This window comes from Mobula hypostoma, chromosome 6 (assembly GCF_963921235.1).
Source record: "Mobula hypostoma chromosome 6, sMobHyp1.1, whole genome shotgun sequence".
Taxonomy (NCBI): Eukaryota; Metazoa; Chordata; class Chondrichthyes; order Myliobatiformes; family Myliobatidae; genus Mobula; species Mobula hypostoma.
In genome coordinates, this window is record NC_086102.1 from 68,724,188 (window position 1) to 68,751,945 (window position 27,758).

At 42.5% G+C, this 27,758-nt stretch overlaps 1 protein-coding gene across 1 annotated transcript; it reads right to left on the reverse strand.

Moving 5' to 3' along the window:
* Positions 1-275: 275 nt before the first annotated feature.
* On the reverse strand, positions 276-26,094 carry LOC134347562 (superoxide dismutase [Cu-Zn]-like). Its single transcript, XM_063049916.1, has 5 exons — positions 25,969-26,094; positions 24,831-24,924; positions 13,676-13,745; positions 10,296-10,413; positions 276-608 (listed from the first exon to the last, which is right to left on the reverse strand). Exons 1-5 carry the CDS (start codon positions 26,053-26,055, stop codon positions 498-500), a joined length of 480 nt encoding a protein of 159 aa, XP_062905986.1. The 5' UTR covers positions 26,056-26,094; the 3' UTR covers positions 276-497.
* Positions 26,095-27,758: the final 1,664 nt, after the last annotated feature.

Consider the following 27,758-nt stretch of genomic DNA (forward strand, 5'->3'; position numbering starts at 1 on the left):
ATCGAATGGTTTATCCCGTTCCTATCTTTTTAAAAAAAACTTTTAAAATGTTAAATGTTTCCTAATGCATAAGGATCCACGGAATGTACACCAAGATCACACTTTTTCAACATTTTCCCAATTCATTATAATAAATAATAGATAATTATTTAAATTTGATTTAAATTTGGCCACTTAAAAGCTCCAGAAAATTTTATGCTTTGTTTTATTCTTCTAAACAAAGTAAAGCATTATATGAAGGTCACACAGCAGAGGTATAAATAACAAAGATACAATTAAAATCAATATGTTTATTTGATGATACAAGAAACAATAACATTCACAATTTTGGCAATGCATTTTACACAAAAATAAAAGAGTTGTAATATAAACTCAATCTTTACACAGACTAGTTTCAACAAGTTAAGGGAAATTTTAGGGAGTTGTATGCTTACATGGGCAACTGATTTAATTTAATTATTCAATATTATTATTTGAATAATACATATCATGTTAATTTATTTATTAGCTATTCCAATGATACCCCAGGCTAAACCTTTTCCAGCATTTCCTCTGATAAGACTTTCTTCATTTTCACCTTTACCCAGATCATCTTCATTTTCAGTAACCTTCAATAAAGAAAAAGAGTTAGTTCCACATCTGCAAATGGAAACACTAACATTTCTAAAAATTACTGGTGAAAATAGCTATTTCATTCTCAACATTTAAGCTGCTTTTTTCCAGTTTACTGGTTTTTGACAGATAAAAATCAATTCACCTATATGTAAAATGTTTTCAAGTCTTTTGACACTGTGGCTTAAATATTCAATTATGATTTCACTTTGCTTTCACTTGTAATAGGATAGAGGAGGAAAGTGGAATTACATCCTTGCGTCGAAAATATTGCAGGAATAGTACACCATCCAGAATGAATCAACAAATCAGTCAAATGCCCTGTGTGCACAGCTCAGAAAGTGTTTAAGATCCTTCGATGGAGAGCACACACTGTGTGCATGCTCAGGGAGTGTGGTTAAATTTTGGCTTGATAAATAGATTGTCTCCACGAGACCACGATCCCAGGAAATCTATATGCATACCTTGCCTGTTATGCTCTAGAGAAGAGTAATTCTTCTCTGACTAAAGAAATCCCCATTCTGTACTTCAGTGTGTTTTATACGATAAACATCAAAATACATTGTTTGGGGTGACCCAGAGGCAAAGAAATAGAGGGCCACTGTGACATTCACCTTCAGCTGAACCAACAAGGCAAAGATGAAGCTTTGCTTAAAAGGTGCCAGACCTCAGTAGTTCATTATCTACTAGTTCATTAAGGGATGACTTAATGGTCCTCCTAATCATAGCCTTTCACGCCTTTGTCATACATCCCTGTTCTGGGAAAGAGAGGTTACATTCAGATCTTCTACTTCTGCAAATGATCTTATCATAAACAGTCACCTTCTGTACTCTGCAGAATTATCCGTGATTGGTACAAGCCTCAAGTGTTACCCCATGGAACACAGAAAGGGAATGTTAGTGGATTAATCATTATTGCACATATGTATAGATAAATAATATTTAAGGTATCCATTATATTATATAAAATTGTTGCTAGCTTCTGTATTGGTAGCCTTGAATGAATCTCTGCCCTCCTTGTTGTCAGGAGCCAAGTTAATAGTTCAGCCCTCTACAATATAAACCAACATAAAAACAAAAGCTAGGGCATATAATAGAGCAAAAATTAATGGGAAGTTAGATGGTTGGGAAGCTTTTAAAAACCAACAGAAAGCCACTAAGAAAGTCATAAGGAGGGAAAAGATGAAATAAGAAGGTAAGCTAGCCAATCTGCGATGACAGTCCTTGACGAGGATGGCTTGGGCCCAGATGCTGGAGTATTCAAGACTGGGATCGAGACACTGTCTCAAATGGGATTGAGAAACTGAGCACAAAACAAATGCTAGGCGAAATCACTGGTAGGGTTACAATCGAGCACTGAACCTATGTTCAGATGTTCCTTAAATACTCGAGTCTTGGTGCCCAAAACATGATTGTCAGTTAGAGGGAATGTCCTAAGCCCTTAAAGAGGCCGTGCCAGCTATCCGTTCTCCAGAGAGTTAGAGCGTTTAAATCTCAGAAGCTGGCGTAGTTCTCATAACAGGACCCCCTCCCCCACGGCTGACTCCTGACAGCCCTGGTTCCTCGGAGAGGCAGTGATGTTAATTATGGATGAGAGTTGGAACCAAGATGTCTCATTCTGGCACCCAGCACCTTTCCTCCAGTCCACTAAGTATTGCCGAACACCTCAAACAGTACATGAGTCCAAAATTCTTTTCACCATGAAGACCTGGTCCCCCTTGACCTGGCTGGCAGTGGGGCTAATGGTGGTAGGGCTAAGGGGCTGGTGCAGATAGGTTTTAATTTAAAGATGTGGAAAGTGGGGTTGATCTTTAGGGTCTTGGAGAGCTGCAAGGTGTAAGCCACTGGGCTTACTTTCCTCAGGATGTTAAAGGGACCAATGAACTTGAGCGCCAACTTTCTAGATTCCACTCAGAGAGGCAAATCATGAGTGGACAGCCAGACTTGTTGCCCAGGCTGCAACGTGGGTCCCAGACTTCTCCTTTGGTTTGCCTTGGTCTCCACTCTCCAGGTAGAGGACAGCAAAATCTCTCTTGCCCTCATTCATTTCTCCTTGCAGTGTTGGACAAGATCTTCTCCCACAGGGACCCCAACCTCAGTTTCTTGTTCCAGAAAGAGAGACTGAGGATAACCAAACTAGCACGCAAATGGTGACATCCCATGCGCTAAGTGCTGTAAGATGTTGTGAGCCAACTCTGTCCACATCAAATGGTCACACCACTCATCTGTCTTTCTGAAGCCAGGCATCTCAGGATATGCTCTAAATCTTGGTAGTCCACTCCTTTTACCCGTTAGACTGAGGGCAAAACCCAGAGGAAAGGCTTCCTGTTGCCCCTATTAGTTTACAGAAAGCCCTTTACAAATGCAGTGAGAATTGTGGACCACCATCTGAGACAATGTCCACCAGAAATCCATGGACCCTGAAGACCTGGTCAGGATCGAGGCACAACTGCGCAAGCGTGTGGACATCAGCCAGTTAGAACAGCAAGAAGAGTTGAAAGGAGACAGCTTTATAGAGCGGGTAACAGAGCAGAGGGAGACAGAATAGGCGGGCTTTGGCTCAATGGGGCTTCAGTGATAACAGGTCGAAGCGAGGTATGTTACTTGTGTAGAATAGAGACAGGAAGTACGTGTGAGGCCAGTTTTCTGTGCTCGGTGTCAGATCTGGGAAGTCCTGGAGACTCCCAGCCTTCCAGACAGCCACATCTGTGCCAGGTGCGTCGAGCTGCAGCTCCTTAGGAACTGCGTTAGGGACTGGAGATGCAGCTTGATGACCTTCGTCTGGTTAGGGAGAGTGAGGAGCTGATAGGATCTATAGGCAAGTAACACACTGGGGACCTGGAAGTCAGATAAGTGGGTAACAGTCAGGAGAGGGAAGGGCAAAGAGGCAGATGCTAGAGAGTACCCCTGTGACTGTCCCTCTTAACAATAAGTACTCCTGCTTGAGTATTCTTGGGGGGAGGGTCTTGGGGGGGAAGGGGAACGGCCTACCTAGGGGAAGCAAGAGTGGCCGTGTCTCTGGCACAGAGTCTGGCCCTGTGGCTCAGAAGGGTAGGGAAAGGAAGAGGATGGCAGCAGTGATAGGGGACTTTATAGTTAGGGGGTCAGACAGGCGATTCTGTGGACGCAAGAAAGAAATACGGATGGTAGTCTGCCTCCCAGGTGTCAGAGTCCAGGATGTTTATGATCACGTCCACGATATCCTGAAGTGGGAAGGAGAACAGCCAGAGGTCGTGGTACATATTGGTACCAACGACATAGGTAGGAAAGAGGAGGAGATCCTGAAAACAGACTACAGGGAGTTAGGAAGGAAGTTGAGAAGCAGGATCTCAAAGGTAGTACTCTCGGGATTACTGCCTGTGCCACGTGACAATGAGTATAGGAATAGAACGAAGTGGAGAATAAATGTGTTGCTGAGTGATTGGAGCAAGGAGCAGTGATTCAGATTTCTGGATCATTGGGACCTCTTTTGGGGCAGGAGTACCTGTACAAAAAGGACAGGTGGCACTTGAATCCGGCGGGGGGGCAATATCCTGGCGGGGAGTTTGCTACAGCTATTGGGGTGAGTTTAAGCTAGAATTGCTGGGGGGTGGGAACCGAACTGAAGAGACAGAGGAAGAGGTGGTTGGCTCACAAATAGAGAAAGCTTGGAAACAAGCTTGGAGGATAGGCAGGTGATAGAGAAGGGACATGCTCAGACCGATGGTTTGAGATGTGTCTAATTTAGTGCAAGGAGTATTATGAACAAAGGAGATGACCTTAGAGCGTGGATCAGCATTTGGAGCTATGATGTTGTGGCTATTACAGAGACTTGGATGGCTCAATGGCAGGAATGGTTACTTAGAGTGCCAGGCTTTAGATGTTTCAGGAAGGACAGGGAAGGAGGCAAAAGAGGTGGGAGCATGGTACTGCTTATCAGAGATAGTGTCACTGCTGCAGACAAGGAGGAAGTCATGGAGGGATTGTCTATGGGGTCTCTGTGGGTGGAAATTAAGAACAAGAAGGGGTCAATAACTCTACCGGGTGTTTTTTTATAGACCACCCAATAGTAACAGGGACAACGAGGAGCAAATAGGGAGACAGATTCTGGAAAGGTGTAATAATAACAGGGTTGTCATGGTGGGAGATTCTAATTTCCCAAATATTGATTGGCATCTCCCTAGAGCAAGGGGTTTAGATGGGGTGGTGTTTGTTAGATGTGTTCAGGAAGGTTTCTTGACACAATATGTAGATAAGCCTACAAAAGGAGAAGCTGCACTTGAACAGGTATTGGGAAATGAACCTGTCAGGTGTCAGATTTCTCAGTGGGAGAGCATTTTGGAGATAGTGATCACAATTCTATCTCCTTTACCATAGCATTGGAGAGAGATAGGAACAAACAAGTTAGGAAAGTGTTTAATTGGAGTAAGGAGAAATATGAGGCCATCAGGCAGGAACTTGGAAGCATAAATTGGGAACAGATGTTCTCAGAGAAATGTACAGCAGAAATGTGGCAAATGAAGGATGGTAAGGTACAGGAACGTAGCGTACAAAGGCCGTTGTAAATCTAGTCAAGCAGAAAAGCTTACGAAAGGTTCAAAAAACAAGGTAATGATAGAGATCTAGAAGATTATAAGGCTAGCAGGAAGGAGCTTAAGAATGAAATTGGGAGAGCCAGAAGGGGCCATGAGGCGGCTTTGGCGGACAGGAATAAGGAAAACCCCAAGGCATTCTACAAGTATATGAAAAGCAAGAGGATAAGATGTGAGAGAATAGGACCAATCAAGTATGACAGTGGAAAAGTGTGTATGGAACCGGAGGAGATGGCAGAGGTACTTAATGAATACTTTGCTTCAGTATTCACTACGGAAATGGATCTTGGCGATTGTAGGGATGACTTTCAGTGGACTAAAAAGCTTCAGCATGTAGATTTTAAGAAAGAGGATGTGCTGGAGCTTCTGGAAAGCATCAAGTTGGATAAGTCACTGGGACCGGACGAGAGGTACCCCAGGCTACTGTGGGAGGCGAGGGAGGAGATAACTGAGCCTCTGGTGATGATCTTTGTGTCATCAATTGGGACGGGAAAGGTTCCGGAGGATTGGAGGGTTGTGGATGTTGTTCCTTTATTGAAGAAAGGGAGTAGAGATAGCCCAGGAAATTATAAACCAGTGAGTCTTACTTCAGTGATTGGTAAGTTGATGAAAAAGATCCTGAGAGGCAGGATTTATGAACATTTGGAGAGGCATAATATGATTAGGAATAGTCAGCATGGCTTTGTCAAAGGCAGGTCGTGCCTTATGAGCCTGATTTAATTTTTTTCAGAATGTGACTAAACACACTGATAAAGGTAGAGCAGTAATGTAGTGTGTATGGATTTCAGCAAGGCATTCGATAAGGTACCCCATACAAGACTTATTGAGAAAGTCAGGAGGCATGGGATTCAAGGAGATATTGCTTTGTGGATCCAGAATTGGCTTGCCCACAGAACGCAAAGAGTGGTTTTAGACAGGTCATATCCTGCATGGAGGTCGGTGACCAGTGGTGTGCCTCAGGGATCTGTTCTGAGACCCTTACTCTTCGCGATTTTTATAAATGACCTGGATGAGGAAGTGGAGGGATGGGTTAGTAAATTTGCTGATGACACAACGGTTGGGGTGTTGTGGATAGTGTGGAGGGCTGTCAGAGGTTACAACGGTACATTGACAGGATGCATAACTGGGCTGAGAAATGGCAAATGGAATTCAACCCAGATAAGTGTGAAGTGGTTCATTTTGGTAGGTCAAATATGATGGCAGAATATAGTATTAATGGTAAGACTCTTGGCAGTGTGGAGGATCAGAGGAATCTTGGGGTCAGAGTCCATAGGACACTCAAAGCCGCTACGCAGGTTGACTCTGTGGTTAAGAAGGCATACAGTGGATTGATCTTCATCAACCGTGGGATTGAGTTTAGGAGCCGAGAGGTAATGCTGCAGCTATGTAGGACCTTGGTCAGACCCTACTTGGAGTACTGTGCTCAGTTCTGGTTGCCTCACTATAGGAAGGATGTGGAAACCACAGAAAGGGTGCAGAGGAGATTTACAAGGATGTTGCCTGGATTGGGGAGCATGCCTTATGAGAATAGGCTGAGTGAACTCAGCCTTTTCTCCTTGGAACAACTGAGGATAAGAGGTGTCCTGACAGAGGTGTAAAAGATGATGAGAGGTATTGAACATATGGATTGTCAGAGGCTTTTTCCCAGGGCTGAAATAGGTAGCACGAGAGTTTTAAGGTGTTTGGAAGTAGGTTCAGAGGAGATGTCAGGGGTAAGTTGTTTTTTTTTAAAAGCAGAGAGTGGTGAGTGCATGGAATGGGCTGCCAGCGATGGTGGTGGAGGTGGATACGATAGGGTCTTTTAAGACTCTCCTGGACAGGTACATGGAACTTAGAAAAATAGAGGGCTATGGGTAACCCTAGATAATTTCTAAAGTAAGGACATGTTCGGCACAGCTTTGTGGGCTGAAGGGCCTGTACAGTACTGCAGGCTCTTTATGTTTCTATGACAATCTCGGGCATCACCACCTTTGAAGGTAGCTTCTCCAAGGCAATGAAGTTGCAGGGTTTTGGAAATCGATCAACAACCATCACGATGACCGACTTACTCTTGGATGGCAGGAGACCCAGGATAAAGTCCATGGGGATGCGTGCCCTAGGTTTTTTCCCCGAACGGGTAGGGGATGGAGGAGCCTTTGAGATCGAGTATGGGCTCCTTTTCCGGGCGTACACCTTGCATGCCTGCACATACTGCCAAACTTCCTTCCTCATTCCAGGCCACCAATACCTCCTCTTGATAAACTCAAGGGTCCTGGCGATCCTTGGATGTGTGGTCATTCTTGACTAATGTCCCCATTACAGTACCTAGGACCGGACGAAACTTGGAACTAACAGCCAACCCAGAGGGCCATTCTCAGGAATCTCTCGTGTTTGGGCCTTGTGAACTAAATTGTCAATTCTCCAACCAACTGGCGCTACTACCCTGGCTTGGGGCAAACTGGTTGGAAGCTGTTCCTCTTGTTCCGGTTTGTTAAGCTGGCAGGGCAGGGCATCAGGCAGCTGGTTCTTAAACCCCAGTCGATAGGCCAGGATGAAATTAAACCGGTTAAAAAAACAAAGACCACCTGGCCTGCCTGTAATCTAGCCTCCTGGCCTCCTAGTTATAGGCCAGGTTCTTATGATCAGTCCAAATGATAAAAGGGTTCTTAGCCTCCTCCAGCCAGTGATGCCATTCCTCCAAAGCTAACCTAACCGCAAGAAACTCCTGATTCTGAATCTTATAGTTCCTCTCCCCGGGATAGCTGCTTGGAGAAGAATGCACACGGCTTCTGAAGGTTTACTGTCCGAAGGTGATCATTGAGACAAGATGGCACCTACTCTAATGTCTGAGGTGTCCACCTCCACAATGAGGGGAAGGTTCAAGTTAGGAGAAACCAAGATAGGAACTGTAGTAAACTGCTGTTTAATCAAAAGCAGCCTCTGCTTCAGTAGTCCAGACAAAAGAGCCTGTGGATTTCTTAGTAAGGGCTGTCAGTGGAGCTGAAGTTCCTGACGAACTTCCGGTAGAAGTTAACAAGTGCCAGGAATCACTGGACCTGTTTGATATTAGATAGTGGTGGCCAGTCTCTGGCTGCCTGGGTCTTGGTAGGGTCCATCTCGAGATTACTGTTAGAAATGAAGAAACCCGAAAATGAAACAGAGGGTCTGGGTGTTGGAATACTATGCTGTAAACAAAACCTCTTACAATGATTGGACAAGCAATGATTCTCCCTTCTCTCCAGTCCACAGATGGGTTATGCTGGGATAGCCAAGGATACCTGATTATCAGGGTCATGAGTGGAGAGTCAATAAGGTAAAAACTAATGTCTTCCATATGATCCCCTATCCTCATCAGAAATTCCACAATCTGTTGCCAGATATGCCCAGAACCTAGTGGCTGGTCATCCAAAACAGTTACAGGCAAGGACTGGCGCAACTCTTGCAGCTGTATGTCAAATCAATGGGTAGTTTCTAAATCCAGAAAACTTCCGCTGCCCCCAAGTTCACAAAAGCCTTCACCTGCCTCAAGGTCTTACCCCAGGTGAATTCTGTCTTTAGCACAAAACTACAATCCATGGGATTGGGTGTAGAGGATTTTTTGATCGGCAGGAGGCAAAAAGTGGGAACAAAGGGAGCCTTTACTGGTTGGCTGCTGGTGACTAGTGGTGTTTCACAGGGGTTGCTGGTGGGATCTTTTCTTCTTATGTTATATTTCAGTCACTTGGAAGATGGAATTGATGACTTTACGCCCAAGTCTGTGGACAATACGAAGATAGGTGTAAGGGTAGGTAGTATTGAAGCAAGGAGGTTGCAGAAAGACAAACAGACTAGGAGAATGGACAAGTGGCAGATGAAATACAGTTTCGGGAAATGTATGCTCATGCACTTTAGTAGAAGTAACAAAAGTGTAGATTATTTTCTAAATGGACAGAAAATTTAGAAATCTGTAGTGCAAAGGGACTTGGGAGTTCTTGTGCGGGATTCCCTGAAGGTTAACTTGTAAGTTGAGTCAGTAGTGAGGAAGGTAAATGCAATGTTAGCATTCATTTTGAGAAGACTAGAATATAAAAGCAAGGTTGTACTGCTGAGGCTTTATAAGGTATATGTGGGGCCTCACTTGGAGTATTGTGAACAGTTTTTGGCCCCTTATTTAAGAATCAGAATCAGGTTTATTATCACTGGCATGTGACATGAAATTTGATGTGCTGATATTGGAGAGGGTTCAGAGGAGGTTCCAGGAATGAAAAGGTTCAAGAAATGATGCCTCAAAAAGGTGGAAACCATCATTAAGGACACCCATCATCCAGCACATGCCGGCTTCACATGCCGGCTTCTTATTGCTACCATCAGGGAGAAGGTACAGGCACCTGAAACTCAATGATTCAGAAGTAGCTTCTTCCCCTCTGCCATCAGATTTCTGAATAGACATTGAACCCATGAACACTAACCTCACTACTTTCTCTCATCACGTATGAAGTGCCAGTAGCATTACATTGTTTACAACTTGTCTTGTAAATACACCTTATTATTTTGTTTGTTTATTTGTGGCATCATTAGTTTATGTGTTTGTATGAGTTATATGTACTGTGTGCTCCTTGGTCCAGAGGAACGTTGTTTCGTTTGGCAGCATACACGTGTAGGGTTCAATGACCAAAACTGAACCTGAATTTGAACTATTTAACCACAAAATATAATTGCTGGGTGAGCCAGTTAACTTTCAAAGTGGAGTTAGATAATCTTCACAATAAGATTTAATTTTATGAGTACTGTATGGTTCTATCTTAAAAGAATTGAGAGGCCCGATACAAGGCTTGAGAACAACAAATGAACAGTAGAAACAACCACAATGAACTGGAAATGCCCAATAAAGTCCAAGAAAATTTTTATTTTGTGCCTTCTGTTAGTACTTTTGCCATGAATTTTGTGTTTGGATAGACTTAACATTATTAGCAGAGGAGGAAAATTAATGACCTAAAATTGCCCCCTCTTCCTACTAGGCTCCCCTCCCTTACTGAAGCTTCACTGAAAATTATATTAAAAAACTCAGAAGTGCACAATTAAGTTTCTACTTTAATTTGAACAAATCTCGTCTGCGCTCCAACATGAACAGTTGCAATAACACAAAATACTTACCACCAAGGTGCGTCCAATTACTGAATAATTTCCTGCTAAACGAAGGAGTCGATCATGCATTTCAAACTTTGCAACGCCATCATCATTAGCTTCTATGTTACCTAGGTCACCAACATGTCTATAAAATTAAATATATTAAATATTAGTTATTACAAAGAAACAAATGATAAACAGCACATCCACAATATATTTATATAGTACATTTAATATAAAGATATAATTGAGTAAACAGTAGACAAATGAAAGCAATCCAATGACTCTTTGGAAGACAGGGAATCACTGTAACCCCAAAAATGGTAGGCAATGGAGAGGTGCAAAAGGGAGGCCACACAGTATGGTTACAACACGAGTCACACAGTTCATCTCATTCACACCGGCTCTTTATCAAAGCAATACATTCCAGTTACATCAATCAGTCTTCTCTGCAACTTTACAAATTTTTTCCTCCTTGCATTTATTCAATTTTTTTCCAGAGCCATAAAAGAATTCGCTCCACCACACATGCAGGCAATGCATTCTACATTTCAACCATGACCTGCATCAAAAGCTTTCCTTATGTCACTCCTTATTTCCTTCCCTTGTGGGCTCCTGTCCTTGACCCTCCTTCATCAAAAAGAGTAGCCTCCCACTATCCACTCTGATCCCACAGCATTATGGGAGAACTTGGATGATATTCCGAGGGAATGTCCATTGCAGCTGTTAGATAGAACTTAAAAATAGGAAAGAGGTGACTTTGGTGGAATTGTACTATAAGCCTCCAAATACTCAGCAGGAATCAGAGGAGCAAATATATAGGAAGATTACTGACAGCTGCAGGAACAATAGAGATGGAACAGGGAGTTGACTGGAACTGGTAACTTCCCAAGGGATTAGACGGGACAGACTTTGTTAAGTGTGTCACGGAAAACTTTCTCAGTTAATATGCAAATGGGCCTAATAGAAAGGAGGCAACACTTAACCTCCTATTAGGAAATGAGGCTGAAAAAGTGGCTGAAGTATCAATAGGGAGTGCACCTTGGGACAAGTGACAATCTTTTTCATTTTAAATAGTAATGGAAAAATACAGGGCTGGTCCACAAGTTAAAGCCCTTATTTAGAGCAAGGCTGATTTTGACAGCATTAGATAACAACTTGCAAAGGTTATCTAATCCATATCAAGTCCATAACGGGTGAGTCCTGAAGCAAAGGCAGAAGTCGGAGGCTTGATATTTGTGAGCCTAAGAGTTCAGAGTCAAGGAATGGAGGCCCAAAGGAAGCCTATCTTGGGGTTAGAGGCCTGCTTGTGTCTGTGTGAGGGGGTGGAATGAAAATGGGCTTGTTTTGTTGTTTTCTTGTTAGGTCCTCTTGCCCTGCAGTTTCCCAGTTTCTCCCACCTCCCCACCCCTGGTCTACTTACTCCAACTACTTGGTACCACATTCTCTCTCTCTCACTGTTATCCTTTCGCCGAGCATCCTTCCCTTAACTGTTTTCACACCTCTCATTTCTTATCAGATTTTCTGATGTGCAACTCTTTGTTCCAGCACCACCTCCCAAACTCTGTTGCTATCTCCATTCCTCCCACACCCAGCGCCATCTGGCCATCAAACGCTCCTTACTTGGATTTACCCACCTCCAGCTTCTCCAGTCACTCTGCTTTTCAGCAATATTTCTTTAAACTGGTCATTTCCCCTTTACAATCAGTGCTGTGAAGGGTCGCGACTCAAACAAAATCAGCTATATCTCTGCCTCCACAGATGCTACTTGGTGTTCAAACAGGTTTTTTTTGTTCCATATTCCAATTCTCCAGACTCCATTAGGCTTGTTGCAGTCACAATTTATAAGTGACAGGTGAACTCCAAGTCCAAGAACCTAGGCAAATGAACTGTAGATTTGATAGCTAGCAAATTTGGGCACAGTGCATCACGAGCTCTCAAAGCAATTCAGCGAGTTCAGCATAATGCTTGTGTTCCAACAACTCCAGAACTAAACAATGTAGCTCATAAGAAAGCAACTTATGATACTGAGAAACACAGATCTGTCCTAATTAATGAGCTGTTCAATATTCTGCGCAACTAGGAAATGTGCAAGGTACTATATTTAATTCAAAGAATGTTTACATTACAGGGAGATACTCTACAAGCTAGACAATTTGCCAGGATCTATTAAAATAAATTTCATCTTTGTATTTGAAGCCAAATCAATTTCAGATATCATATTTATTTGAAGAGTAAGGGTGCTGTGTTAGCCAACATAATAAGTCCAAAGTAAATACAAATTCTGATCCATGTATAGAACAAGTACAAAGAAGACCAACCTGCGTGTACTCAGCACACTCCTCTATGTCAGTGAGGCTTGGGCACCACACATCAGCCAAGAGGCTAAACTCGTTCCACCCATGCTGCCTCGGGCATATCTTGCACATCTCCTGGCAGGACAGAATCACCAACACAGAGGTTCTGCAGTAGGCTGACATCTCCAGCATTCATGCACTACTCAGCCACAGACACCTCAGAAGGTTGGGCCACATCAAACAGATGAAGCAGGGATGCAAGCTCAGGGACATGTTGCATGGTGAGCTGAGTGAGGGCTACCACCCATGAGAAAGACCATGCCTTCACTACAGGGATGTCTGCAAGCTCAACATGAAGCTGGCAGGCATTGACCTCAACACATGGGACGAAACAGTTGAATACCAGACAGCATGCCGGGGGGGAGTCAAAAGTGGTGTACAAAGTGCTAAGATAGCAAGGACCAACATGCTCATCAGAAAGAGAGCCAGAAAAGCCAAAGCTGCATCACCCAGAGCACCTTCCTCCTTCACCTGCAGCTGCTGTGAAAGAGACTGTCACTCTAGAGTGGGGCTGTACAGCCACTCTAGAAAGTGGAAACAGCCCCAAGTCTACAACCCCTGGAACCATCAGAAAAAGTGTCACACCATTGTCTCTCAAGACGTATGGATACTGCTGACAGAACAAGTAAGGAAAATGAATTAAAGCAATAACCAAAAAGATGAAGAGGTTCTGTTTAAATAAGTATTTTATAATAACTTTTTGACAAGGAGGAAATAGGATTAGATTAAGAAATATTTAAATTATACTTAAAGGTCAATTTTTTTTGCATGTGTTAAGATTTGGGTCCTCAACACAAAATAACTATAATGATTCTCTTGATAATAAATGCACTTTAAAAAGAACTAAACAACCATCATGAATACAATATGAAGTGACAAATAGTCTGATTAAAAGCAGTGGTTATCCAAAGGTTTATTAACTAAAAGAACTTGCAAAAAGAAGTTGGCTGACTCACTTTAGTGATTTTTTTTACATTCTACAGATTTACTTACAAACTAAATAAAGCATGCTAATTGCAGTGCTTATTAGTAACACCCTCACAACCTCACCTCTCATCATCTTGTGGTCCGCCATGTTTTTTCTCACAGGGATTATAATGCACTCCTGAACTAGTGTAGCCTGAAATAATTTGAACAATGACTTTGCATTAAGTTTTACGACTTAGACATATCTGTTTTGTCGCTCATTTCAAATTGACAATTCATTTTTGGAACTTTAGTTTATATATTTGCTTAACTTTAATACAAAATAGACAAAATTATATATGGTGTTTTACTACATTTCAATTAATTCCATGTGTTCGTATTGGTAGATTTATAGCTCTTTGATCCAACACGAAAAGGAATATTCACTACTCATTTTCCCTACCGGGGCAGTAATATATAAGCCAACCTTAATTTACTGTAATAAATTAAATGAGGCAACTTAATTAATAAACTATTTACTAAAAATGACATGCAGTGTATTGCTTCTGCAGTACCTGCGATCTTATGGACTTTTTTGTCCAAGGCAAGACATCTTCAGTAAATGTCTGTTGCTTAAGGAACTTCGGCTGTATGCGAACAAGTTGCAAAGCATCAATGAACTTTTTGCTGCAGGAGCAGCTACCCATCTTAGATTAAATGCTTTAGAAATGAAATGCAGAGAGGCATGGAAGGGTACGATCACAAAGCAGATACACATAATGCTCCATCCCATTCCAACTCTTAATCTATCTTTGTCCACTTATAATGTTCCAGTGAAGTTTGATGATAGCTCCAGGAGTAGTATCTCCTCTTCCAACCAGATACATGACAGCAGTAAAGATTCCACACTAAATTGAACAATTTCACATGATCAGCCTTTCCATTTAAAAACAGCTGGTTCAAATGTAATTTCAATTTGTAACATAAGCATTTTTGTCTTGTCGTTGATGCTGCCTGATCTGACAAGTTATTTCCAGCACCAGTGGTGTTCTGTTAAACTGTTCTCATTTAACCCCTCTGATTTACACTTCTTCCAGTCACCTGAGCCATCTTCTTACAACCAATACCATCATCGTCGGTCACTCAGCACTCTGTCCAATCTTCCTACTTCTCTGTAACTCTGAAATGTCTGACTCTTGCTTAATGGTCATCTCTCAATACACAACTCTCTCTGCTGTCCAACCACTAAAATATTTCCAACATTTTCTGTTTTCATTTCACATTTTCAAATTTGCAATGTTTTGATTATCAACCAACATCTGTCAAGTATTTCCAACATTTTCTATTTTTAATTCACATTTTCAAATTTGCAATGTTTTGTTTATCAACCAGCATTTATGAATTGCACATCACCTCTAATGTCATTTTGTTCCTTTTCGTGCCTTGTGGCATATCGGGCAGTATTTTTGCCACTTCCTTAGGATTTGACTGTTCTTTTTTTTATGTAAGTTCAAATTGCTAGCTTATACTTATACTTTATTGTCGCCAAACAATTGATACTAGAACATAAATCATCACAGCGATATTTGATTCTGCACTTCCTGCTCCTTGGATTACAAATATTAAATAATAAAAATAGTAAAAATTAGTAAATATTAAAAATTTAAATTATAAATCATAAATAGAAAATAGGAAAATGGAAAGTAAGGTAGTGCAAAAAAACCGAGAGGCAGGTCCGGATATTTGGAGGGTACAGCCAAGATCCAGGTCAGGATCCATTCAGCAGTCTTATCACAGTTGGAAAGAAGCTGTTCCCAAATCTGGCCGTACGAGTCTTCAAGTTCCTAAGCCTTCTCCCAGAGGGAAGAGGGACGAAAAGTGTGTTGGCTGGCTGGGCCATGTCCTTGATTATCCTGGCAGCACTGCTCCGACAACATGCAGTGTAAAGTGAGTCCAAGGACGGAAGATTGGTTTGTGTGATGTGCTGTGCCGTGTTCACGATCTTCTGCAGCTTCTTTCGGACTTGGACAGGATAATTTCCATACCAGGTTGTGATGCACCCTAGAAGAATGCTTTCTACGGTGCATCTATAAAAATTAGTGAGGGTTTTAGGGGACAGGCCAAATTTCTTTAGTGTTCTCTTTTTTAAATTTCTTTAGCTCGACGCTCAACCAAGGAGCTGGCCAGATTCAAATTCAGGACCACTCACCTTGAAGTCTGGTGCACCACTGGCCAGCTTCTAATATCATTTAAAAAACAAAATACTTTTCTTATTTTTCGACCAAATGAATAACATCACATTTCCACACATTATTGTCTATCAGCCATTCCCCACTTAACTGACCTATATCCCTCTGATGACTGCATCTTCATCCCCAGTTTATCTTCCCATGATCTTGCATTGCATCATCCATATACATAAAATTACATCTTTTGCCAACTCCACTGCTCATGTCACATGTTGTTTGCTCCATATAACACATTCCCATAAATTAACTGAATCAACACTTATCAATCAGAATTCACACCTGTCTTGTACTCCTCTAAACCCTCATTTACCAAATTCTAAACCTCAAGTCTATCTTTCACAGGTTGCACATAATAGATGTGTCGGTTGTTTGCATTATAGAAACACAGAAAATCTACAGCACAATACAAGCCCTTCAGCTCACAAAGCTGTGCCGAACATGTCCTTACCTTAGAACTATCTAGGCTTACACATAGCCCTCTATTTTTCTAAGCTCATGTATCCATCCAGGAGTCTCTTAAAAGACCCTATCGTTTCCGCCTTGACCACCGCCACTGGCAGCCCATTCCATGCACTCACGATTCTCTGCATAAAAAACTTACCCCTGACATCTCCGCTGTACCTACTTCCAAGCACCTTAAAACTAAGCCCTCTCGTGCTAGCCATTTCAGCCCTGGGGGAAAGCCACAATCAATGCTTCTCATTATCTTGTACACCTCTATCAGGTCACCTTTCATCCTCCGGCGCTCCAAGGAGAAAAGGCATGCTCCCCTATCCAAGCAACATCCTTGTAAGTATCCTCTGCACCCTTTCTCTGGTTTCCACACCCTTCCTGCAGTGAGGCAACCTGAATTGAGCACAGTACTCCAAGTGGGGTCTAACCAGAGTCCTATATAGCTGCAACATTACCTCTCGGCTCTTAAACTCAATCCCATGATTTGGCGACAGCCAATGCACCGTATGCCTTCTTAACCACAGTCAACCTGTATAGCAGCTTTGAGTGTCCTATGGACTCGGACCCCAAGATCCCTCTGATCCTCCACACTGCCAAGAGTCTTACCATTAATGCTATATTCTGCCATCATATTTAACCTACCAAAATGAACCACCTCACACTTATCTGGGTTGAACTCCATCTGCCACTTCTCAGCCCAGTTTTGCATCCTATCAATGTCCCGCTGTAACCTCTGAAAGCCCTCCACACTATCCACAACACCCAACCTTTGTGTCGTCAGCAAATGTACTAACCCATCCCTCCACTTCCTCATTCAGGTCATTTATAAAAATCACAAAGAGTTGGGGTCCCAGAACAGATCCCTGAGGCATACCACTGGTCACCAACCTCCATCCAGAATACGACCTGTCTACAACCACTCTTTGCTTTCTGTGGGCAAGCCAGTTCTGGATCCACAAAGCAATGTCCCCTTGGATCCCATGCCTCCCTACTTTCTCAATAAGCCTTGCATGGGGTATCTTAACAAATGCCTTGCTAAAATCCATATACACTACACCTATGGCTCTAACTTCATCAATGTGTTTAGTCACATCCTCAAAAAATTAATTCAGGCTCATAAGGCATGACAAAGCCATGCTGACTATTCCTAATCATATTATGTCTCTCCAAATGTTCATAAACCCTGTCTCTCAGGATCTTCTCCATCAACTTACCAACCACTGAAGTAAGACTCACTGGTTTATAAATTCCTGGGCCATCACTACTTCCTTTCTTGAATAAGGGAACAACATCCACAACCCTCCAATCCTCTGGAACCTCTCTCATACTCACTGATGTACGCCAGAGGCTCAGCAATCTCCTCCCTTGCTTCCCACAGTAGCCTGGGGTACATCCCGTCCAGTCTTGCTGACTTATCCAACTTGAAGCTTTCCAAAAGCTCCAGCATATCCTCTTCCTTAATATCTACATGCTCAAGCTTTTCAATCCGCTGCAAGTCATTTCTACAATTGCCAAGATCCTTTTCCGTAGTGAATAATGAAGCAAAGTATTCATTAAGTACCTCTACCATCTCCTCTGGTTCCATTCACACTTTTCCACTATCACACTTGATTGGTCCTATTCTCTCACATTTTATCCTCTTGCTCTTCACATACCAGTAGAATGTCTTGGGGTTTTCCTTAATCCCATCCTCCAAGGCCTTCTCATGGCCTCTTCTGGCTCTCCTAATTTCATTCTTAAGATCCTTCCTGCTAGCCTTACAATCTTCTAGATCTCTATCATTACCTAGTTTTTTGAACCTTTCATAAGCTCTTCTTTTCTTCTTGACTAGATTTACAACAGCCTTTGCACACCATGGCTCCTGTACCCTACCATCCTTTCCCTGTCTCATTGGAAAGAATCTATGCAGAACCACACGCAAATATCCCTGAACATTTGCCACATTTCTTCCATACTTTTCCCTGAGAACATCTGTTTCCAATTTAGGCTTCCAAGCTCCTGCCTGATAGCCTCATATTTCCCCTTACTCCAATTAAACGTTTCCCTAACTTGTCTGCTCCTATCCCTCTCCAATGCTATGGTAAAGGAGACAGAATTGTGATCACTATCTCCAAAATCTCTCCCACTAACAGACCTGACACCTGACCAGGTTCATTTCCCAATACCAGATCAAGTATAGCCTCTCCTCTTGTAGGCTTATCTACATATTGTGTCAAGAGTCCTTCCTGAACATAGCTAACAAACTCCACCCCATCTAAACCCCTCACTCTAGGGAGATACCAAACAATATTTGGGAAATTAAAATCTCTCACCACAACAATCTTGTTATTATTACTCCTTTCCAGAATCTGTCTCCCTATCTGCTCCTTGATGTCCCTGTTACTATTCGGTGGTCTATAAAAAACACCCAGTGGAGTTATTGACCCCTTCCTGTTCCTAACTTCCACCCACAGAGACCCCGTAGACAACCACTCCATGACTTCCTCCTTTTCTGCAGCCATGACACTATCTCTGATCAACAGTGCCACGCCCCCACCTCTTTTGCCTCCCTCCCTGTCCTTTCTGAAACATCTAAAGCCTGGCACTTGAAGTAGCCATTCCTGCCCCTGCACCATCCAAGTCTCTGTAATGGCCACAACATCATAGCTCCAAGTGCTGATCCACACTCTAAGCTCTAAATAGTACTCCTCACATTAGAATAGACACATCTCAAACCATCAGTCTGAGTGCATCCCTTCTCTATCACCTGCCTATCCTCCCTTTCGCACTGTCTCCAAGCTTTCTCTATTTGTGAGCCAACCTCCCTTTTCTCCATCACTTCAGTTTGGTTCCCACCCCCCAGCAATTCTAGTTTAAACTCTCCCCAATAACCTTTACAAACCTCCCCACCAAGATATTGGTCCTCCTCAGATTCAAGTGCAACCCGTCCTTTTTGTACAGGTCACACCTGCCCCAGAAGCGGTCCCAATGATCCAGAAATCTGAACCCCTGCCCCCTGCTCCAATCTCTCAGCCACACATTTATCCTCCACTTCATTCTATTCCTATACTCACCATCACGTGGCACAGGCAGTAATCCTGAAATTACTACCTTTGAGGTCCTGTTTCTCAACTTCCTTCCTAATTCCCTGTAGTCTGTTTTCAGGACCTCCTCCCTTTTCCTACCTATGTCGTTGGTACCACTATGTACCATGATCTGTGGCTGTTCTCCTTCTCACTTCAAGATATCGTGGACGCGATCAGAAACATCCTGGACCCTGGCACCTGGGTGGCAAACTACCATGTGTGTTTCTTTCCTGCGTCCACAGAATCGCCTGTCTGACCTCCTAACTATAGAGTCCTGTATCACTGCTGCCATCCCCTACCTTTCCCTACCCTTCTGAGCCACAGGGCCAGACTCTGTGCCAGAGGCACAACCACTGTTGCTTCCTCCAGGTAGGCCATCTCCCCCAACAGTACTCAAACAGGAGTACTTATTGTCAAGGGGGACAGCCACTGGGGTGATCTACAGCATCTGCCTCTTGCCCTTCCCTCTCCCACTTACCTGTCTTCCCAGGCCCCAGTGTGACTACCTGCCTACAGCTGCTCTCCATCACCTCCTCACTCTCCCTGACCAGACGAAGATCATCGAGCTGCATCTCCAGTTCCCTAAGGCGGTCTGCTCTGTAAAGCTGTCTTCCTTTTAAACTCTTCCCGCTGTTCTCACTGGCCGACTTCCACGCGCTTGCGCAGTCCCGCGCTGTTCAAACCGCTGAAGAAATAACCGTCATCTTTTCAACTCTGCTCACTTTTAAACTCTTAAACTTTTAAACTTATGACACTTTTCTTCCTGTTGCTGGAGATAGTGACATAAGTTGAGTGACAAGTAACCAGTAGGCAATGGTCTCTCCCTCCTTCGGGCTGACTGTAACCTACAGGAAGACTAGAGAGCTTACAAGTTGGCATGCAAGTTGAACATCAAAGTGCTGAGCTCATAAGACTGAGGAACTAAAATGGGACCATCTTCTGCTCTAACCCATAGCTTGTATCTGGATTGATCAGTATCTTTTACCAGTTTGTACAGGTCTCAGGGGCCAAAGATTGACCCAAGGTTTTGTGGCACCTGGCTTGACTGATCCTCTGTATCCTTCACAATTACCCGAAGGTACTGGGAGTCTAGTCTGTTGGGCACAGGGCAAGAATTGGCTGGACCAGATAGCCAAGAAATAAGGAATGTGGGAACAGCATTATCATCTGCAAGATGTCCTCAGTGTTACTTTACATGGCACAGGGTATGGCCCATAGTCTGCTCCTGTGTCATACAATCACCCAAGTCATCTTCCATTTCTGCTGGAGAGAAGAATGGATCAAGTCTGTCAGTTTGTGACATACAAGTCTTCAGAGAAAAAGGGAAAAAGGCTATGTGGACTTCATTCAAGTGATTACCTTTATGTGGCTGTATTGAGCTGCAAGTACAACTAGAATGCTCAAAGACCAAATGTCCCTACTGTGAAGTTCTACTTGTCCTTGTGCTGCAAAGGATGAATTGGCCTCATTGCGGCAATGTTTCATTTGAATGGACCTGACTGACTACCTGTTCTTCACAGAAGTTTCTTCAGAGAAACACCTTTAACCAGGCAGTGGCCAACACAAAATGTCTTGTGAGAAGGACACTGTGGCACCTGTGGGACAGTCTCCCAAGCAGACTGTCAAAGTCATTTCGCAGAATATATCATTTCTAGATCTCAAAAACAAGCACCAAGATCTCATTTGGCTGACAGAAAAAGAGACTCCAACAGATTCTTTAGATTCAGGCAAACGTCTCACTCCCACCACACACACGCTTCAAGGCTGCATGAGGATGAGCCAATCATTCACTTCCTTGTTAATTGCATTTGCCAAGGTTTAGAAAATGATGCAGTAGTTTGCTTCTGCAGCTGCATAACATGACTCTAACCCATTGACTGATCTCAGGCACAAACTGATACAAACATCAAATTTTGCTGGAAGAACATCAACTCAGTCTATTGAAAACTTGGTCTTCCAGTGTAGAGGTATCTGAAGGAAAATGCTACTGATCAACACACTTCAAGGTGCGGGAATACATGCTGAGGAACTCAGTGAAGCTTAGATTAGGGCCACAGTCTACAGTACTGCCACCTGTGGAACCTAAGGGGCTGGGATCTGTCTAGTCAACTCTCAAATACTTCATAGGCGCATTGTTTGCAGAAATACAAGTGGCATTGCTGCACTTTTTAAAATGTATTGAACTGGCAGTACAATGAATGAATGGAATAACGTATTCATTTATTTACTATTGCATTTACTGTGTGTATATTATGAATACAGTAGAAACAAGCATCATTTTAACAGCTTACTACCTCCAGGAGGACAGTGTGGTGTTCAGTATTAGATGACTGCAAGAGCTTGTGGCCAAAAGACAACACAGAACCAATTAAAAGGATGGAACTGCTGATATTTCATCCTCCTCCCATTTTTCCAACCCATCCCAAACTACTTATACCTTATAAATTAATGATATTACAAGCTTACTTCTTCCCCTCTTAATAGGGCTATCATTGCACACACATCATCAACAACACAACTGATCAGCAACTGAGCCATGAGAAAATTAAAGCAACATTCACAAACATCTGTTCAGACTTTTAAGACTGACAGCATGTGATGAATTCCTGGATATGAGTATCTGGCTTACTGCTAAGGCATTTCCTTCGATAGGATACTGTAAAAATCCATAATAATAATATATTGCATTTATCAATTGCAGTCAACTAGATGCTGGGATGATACACAACATCAGCAAGTAATGTTGTTTAAAGGCGTAATATTTTACTTTTAGTCACTCTTGGGATTTAAATACCATGTTTAAGGTCAGCATTTTCCCCAGTTATCCTCAAGGTGAGGGTTAGGGAACTGTCTTCTCAAGTCTCTGCAGAAGGTACTCCCGTAATGCTGTGGAGTAATTAATTTCAGGATTTTGATCTAGTGACAATGAAGCAACATAAATATATTTCAAAATTGAGAAGGGGCGAGATCTTTTGTGAAACTACAGTATGCCTGCACTCCTTTGTGGAAAGGTTCACTGTCAGACAGATGCTGACAAAGTTTCAGCATATACGAGGGGTGATTGATAAGTTCGTGGCCTAAGGTAGAAGGAGATGAGTAATACTGTACAATTCTCGTTACATGCACATGCAGTTCAACTCTTTCAGTGACTATACAGAAAGTTTGCAGTTAGTAACTCATCAGGGGTGATTGATAAGTTCATAGAAAGCAATGATTAGATTAGGAGGACACTCAGTCCTTGTTTATTGTCATTTAGAAATGCATGCATTAAAAAATGATACAATGTTCCTCCAGAATGATATCACAAGAAACACAGGACAAACCAAGACTAAAACTGACAAAACCACATATTTATAACATATAGTTACAACAGTGCAAAGCAATACCGTAATTTGATAAAGAGCAGACCATGGGCATGGTAAAAAAAAGTCTCAAAGTCTTGATAGCCCCATCATCTCACGCAGACAGTAGAAGGGAGAAACGCTCCCTACCATGAACCTCCAAGCACCGCAAACTTGCCGATGCAGCACCATTGGAAGCACCCGACGGCAGTGGACTCTGAGTCTGTCCAAAAACTTTGAGCCTCCGAGCAGCCCCTCCAACACAGCCTCTCTGAGCACCATCCTCTGCCGACCGCTTCGACCCCGTCCCGGCCGCCGAGCAACAAGCAAAGCCGAGGACTCGGGGCTTCCCCTCCGGAGATTCTGGATCACACAGTAGCAGCAGCAGCGAAGCAAGCATTTCAGAAGTTTCACCAGATGTTCCTCCGTGCTCTCACGTCTGTCTCCATCAAATCAGGATTGTGCACGGCACCCTACTTGACAGATAACAGACATCACCACCAGAGTGGCCACTGCGAGCTGCATCGCGTCACCATCTTCTCCTCTCGCCAGTTTGGAGTTATTAACTTCAAACTTTCTGCATAATCACTGAAAGAGTTGAACTGCATGTGCATGTAACGAGAGCTGTATAACTCATCTCCTTCTACCTTAGGCCATGAACTTATCAATCACCACTGCTGTAGGCACTTTCTGGAGGTCCAAGATCTGTACGCTCCACGACCGCTGGACTAAGTATGTAAATGTAGGAGGGGACTATGTTGAAAAATAAATGTGCTAGGTTTTCTAAAATTGACTCCTTCTACCTTAGGTCACGAACTTATCAATCACCCCTCGTATGCCACATTTTGAGCTGAAATCACTGGTGAAGGAATTCCATTATACTTTTCACGTGCCTTGTAGACCAAGGGTTTTGCAGAGGCAGAATTCAAGTCACTCACTGCAAAACACCCTGCTCTGGCATACTCTTATAACCAAAGTAATTATTCATCCAGATAAAACATCTTTGTGGTAAATTGTAAACTCTTTAGTCTAGAAGGCACAGGCCAACTATTAGCGGAAAAATCCTATGCAAATAAGGAGTACTTAAAGCTCTTCCCATTCTTTCTTTTTGAATTACTTATTATTTTATTTTTTTCATTTTATGAATTTGCCACCAGAAAATGCCAGTATTTGTTGCCCATTTCCTGAACTGCATAGCTTTCCTTGGTTTTTCAAGGGCTATGTATGGCTCTGGAATCATATATAGGCTTGACCAAGAAAAGGTGATAGATTTCTTTCCCTAATTAATATTATTGAATCACAGTAACTTAGCCATTTCTGATATTTACCTATTTAATTTTAGATGCATTTAATTAAATTTTAATTTCCTATATCTCTAAATTATTTTTGCAGGTCCCTGCACTACTCATCTGATATTCATTACATTACCACACCCTCCCACTCACTGTAAACCAAATGTGTGCTCATGTTGAAGCGATCATATGGTCCAGTAACTACTTCAAAGTCAAAATTAAATACTTTCACCCACAGAATTCTCAAAAATTTTCAACCCCCAACATTACCCAAAAAATAACATTCCAGCAAATTCAAACAACCAATTCTCTTTCCAATAAATTATCAAATCTACCAGAAAGTAATGATCCACTTCAATAGATAAATATCCAGTTCTTCTGTAGCAAGAGCAGATTCTCAATTACTATATTATCCATGACATAGATCTGATCACTGAAACCCAATATGGGGATGTTGGATGACTCGAGGACATTACAATCTCATCCTCTCTATCTTACTTTTGCCATACACAAACAATGCCCAATACAAACTCTTACCAACAAATTGTATTGAAAATTGTGAGAGTAAGAGTTTGGCACGGACTAGAAGGGCCGAGATGGCCTGTTTCCATGCTGTAATTGTTATATGGTTAAAATATAGGCACATGACCAATAAATACTATAGAGTCCAATTTAGTAGCTGCAATATTTTAACCTATCAGAGAATAAACAAGTTTTTATTTCTAAATGAGAGATGCACCCACTATAAATTACAGTTTGCAAGAACCAGAGTCTTTTAACCACAATTACAATGTTGAAAAATTGATTGTTCAGATATTCCTTGCAAGCATTAGCATATTGGTAAATACAGATTAAAAATGCAAATATAATCCTTTTCGATATAATGGCACAATGCATACCATGTGAAACGTTTCCCAGTGCTGAAATATAAAGACCGTGTTTTCCTGGTTTGAGTCCCTCAATGGTCCCTTTTATAAGCACTTCTTCTGTTTCCTACAAAATACAATTTTCCTGTTCAGTAATCAAATCCTTGGATTTTTATACTAAAAAGTATTTTTAATTCAGGGATATATCATGCACATGAACTCAAAGGCAAAAAATAATGTTGGGTTTCTCCACTATTTAATTGAAGGAAACTTCAGCGCATCTATTTATGAATATCGGACAATCGATGAATTGAGACGGTAGTAGTTAGAGTTCAGCGTGCTCAATATCTGGAAACTGATGCTGCTGAGGGCGACATAAAAAAGAGGACTAAGAAAGATCGGGATACATTGTAAATGGAGAGGGAGACGGCAGGGCCAGAGAGACTTTATGGTCATGGAATGCGAAATCGTTGTAGGTGCTTCTCTAGTAAACACAATCACTGACTAAATTTTGGGCCACAAGTCCTAAGGTTTTGGGGTAGAATTTACAGTTCTTAGTAAGCCCGATGCTGACCGAGATCTAGAAAGCTGAGCACTTATGCCAAATTATCTGAAGAGTGGTAATTTGGGGGCGGAAGAAAACTTGGTTGTATAACTGTATAAAAGTGTGTCGAACAAGGTGGTTTTAGCAGATTCCCCGACAAACTCGCACTCCCGCAACGTTGCTCCAAACTCAAATCTCAGTCGATCACAAGCGGGCAGCTTCCGAATCTCCGCATACATCGAGTTATGCCCGTGTTCCCCCGCAAAATCCGGTTTAAGTGGCGATGGGTTCCGCAACCACACACACGGCTCACCGCCGCACGGACGCTGACAGGAGACACGGTTCCTCCCGGCATCGGGGGAGGGGCAACGGCAGAGCCAGTCCCGCCCACCGCCGCGTGCCCACGGAACCGTCGGTTTAGGAGAAAATCGCGCGTGCCATTAGAAATCACCCTAAATCTCCTGACGCCAGTCACATCATTCATCATTCAAAGTTTTTTTTAAATTTAGGCGTTTCTAGACATTAATAATCGTCATCCTGTAGTTTCAAGCATGGCCACAATTGTTTGTGTTTAAACATCCCTCTCGAAGATGAATTCCCACCCACCAAATTGAACCTTTTACTTACATCCCACTCGAATGTAACGATCCCTTGGATGGAATTATCCTGTTCTGCCTCGTCACCTCGCAGGAAACAAGTACCCGTGGCTATCATGTTTTAACCAACTTGCGCCCACTCGCACCCCCACCAGCGACTGAACTGATGGCACTGAGCATGCGCCTCCCGTCCCTCCGCTTCCACTGCGCGCGCGGAATTGGGGGCGCGTGAGTGAATATGAATCCTTGCACGCAATGCTTAAAATAGGAAAAGAACGGGGGTGCAATGGATTTCCTATCAGAAAGGGCATTGATAGCAGAAAGGCTTTGCCGATGTTTAAAGTTTTCTGTGATGAACGTCTGTCTTTTTGTAATGAAAAGTTATGTCACATTATTCATGAAACTGCGTTGGAAGTGATTCCTATTAGGAAGGGCTTTAATAGGAGAAAGATTGTACCATGGTAGACTGAGGAGTGTGCAGAGGCAATTAGGTGGAGAAATAATGCGTTCAGGAAAGTTAAGCAGTATCACTCTCCAGGTGACATTATTTAGTATAAAAGGGCGCAAGCCGTGGTGAGGAAAATGGTAAAGATTGTGCAACACACATAAAAGTTGCTGGTGAATGCAGCAGGCCAGGCAACATCTCTATAACCATATAACAATTACAGCATGGAAACAGACCATCTCGGCCCTTCTAGTCTGTGCCAAACTCTTACCCTATCCTATTCCCACCGACCTGCACTCAGCCCATTACCCTCCATTCCTTTCCTGTCCATATATCTATCCAATTTTACTTTAAACGGCAACATAGAACCTGCCTCAACCACTTCTGCTGGAAGCTCATTCCACACAGCCACCACTCTCTGGGTAAAGTTCCCCTTCGTGTAACCCCTAAACTTTTGTCCTCTAATTACCAACCCACGCCCTCTTGTTTGAATCTTTCCCACTCTCAATGGAAAAAGTCTAACCACGTCACCCCCTCATAATTTTAAACACCTCTATCAAGTCTCCTCTCAACCTTCTACGCTCCAAAGAATAAACACCTAACTTGTTCAACCTTTCTCTGTAATTTAGGAGATGAAACCCAGGCAACGTTTTAGTAAACCTCCTGTACTCTCTCAATTTTATTGACATCCTTCCTATAATTCGGTGACCAGAACTGTACACAATACTCCAGATCTGGCCTTACCAATGCCTTATACAAATCCAACATTACATTTCAACTCCTATACTCAATGCTCTGAATAATAAAGGCCAGCAAACTAAAAGCTTTCTTCACCATCCAATCCACATGAGATTCCATCTTCAGGGAACTATGCACCATTATTCCTAGATCCCTCTGTTCTAAAGCATTCTTTAATGCCCTACCATTTACCATGTATGTCCTATTTTGATTAGTTTTACCAAAATGTAGCACCTCACATTTTTCAGCATTAAACTCCATCTGCCATCTTTCAGCCCACTCTTCTAACTGTCCTAAATCTCTCTGCAAGTTTTGAAAACCTACCTCATCATCCACAACACCACCTATCTTAGTATCATCTGCATATTTACTAATCCAATTTACCACTCCATTATCTAGATCATTAATATATATTACAAACAACATTGGACCCAGTACAGATCCTTGAGGCACACCGCTACACACCGTCCTCCAATCTGACACACAGTTATCCACCATTACTCTCTGGCATCTCCCATCTAGCCACTGCTGATACCATTTTACTACTTCCATATTAATGCCTAACGATTGAACCTTCTTAACTAACCTTCCGTGTGGAACCTTGTCAAAGGCCTTACTGAAGTCCATATAGACAACAT

Bases quoted from the DNA above. Each gene is read 5' to 3' on its own strand.
- LOC134347562 (XM_063049916.1), bottom strand. From the start codon at position 26,055: ATGATAGCCACGGGTACTTGTTTCCTGCGAGGTGACGAGGCAGAACAG. The intron at 24,925-25,968 runs GTAAGTAAAAGG...TGTATTTTGTAG, and splicing joins TCGTTACATTCGAGTGGGAT to GAAACAGAAGAAGTGCTTAT. The intron at 10,414-13,675 runs GTGAGGTTGTGA...TTAATTTTATAG, and splicing joins GGACCACAAGATGATGAGAG to ACATGTTGGTGACCTAGGTA.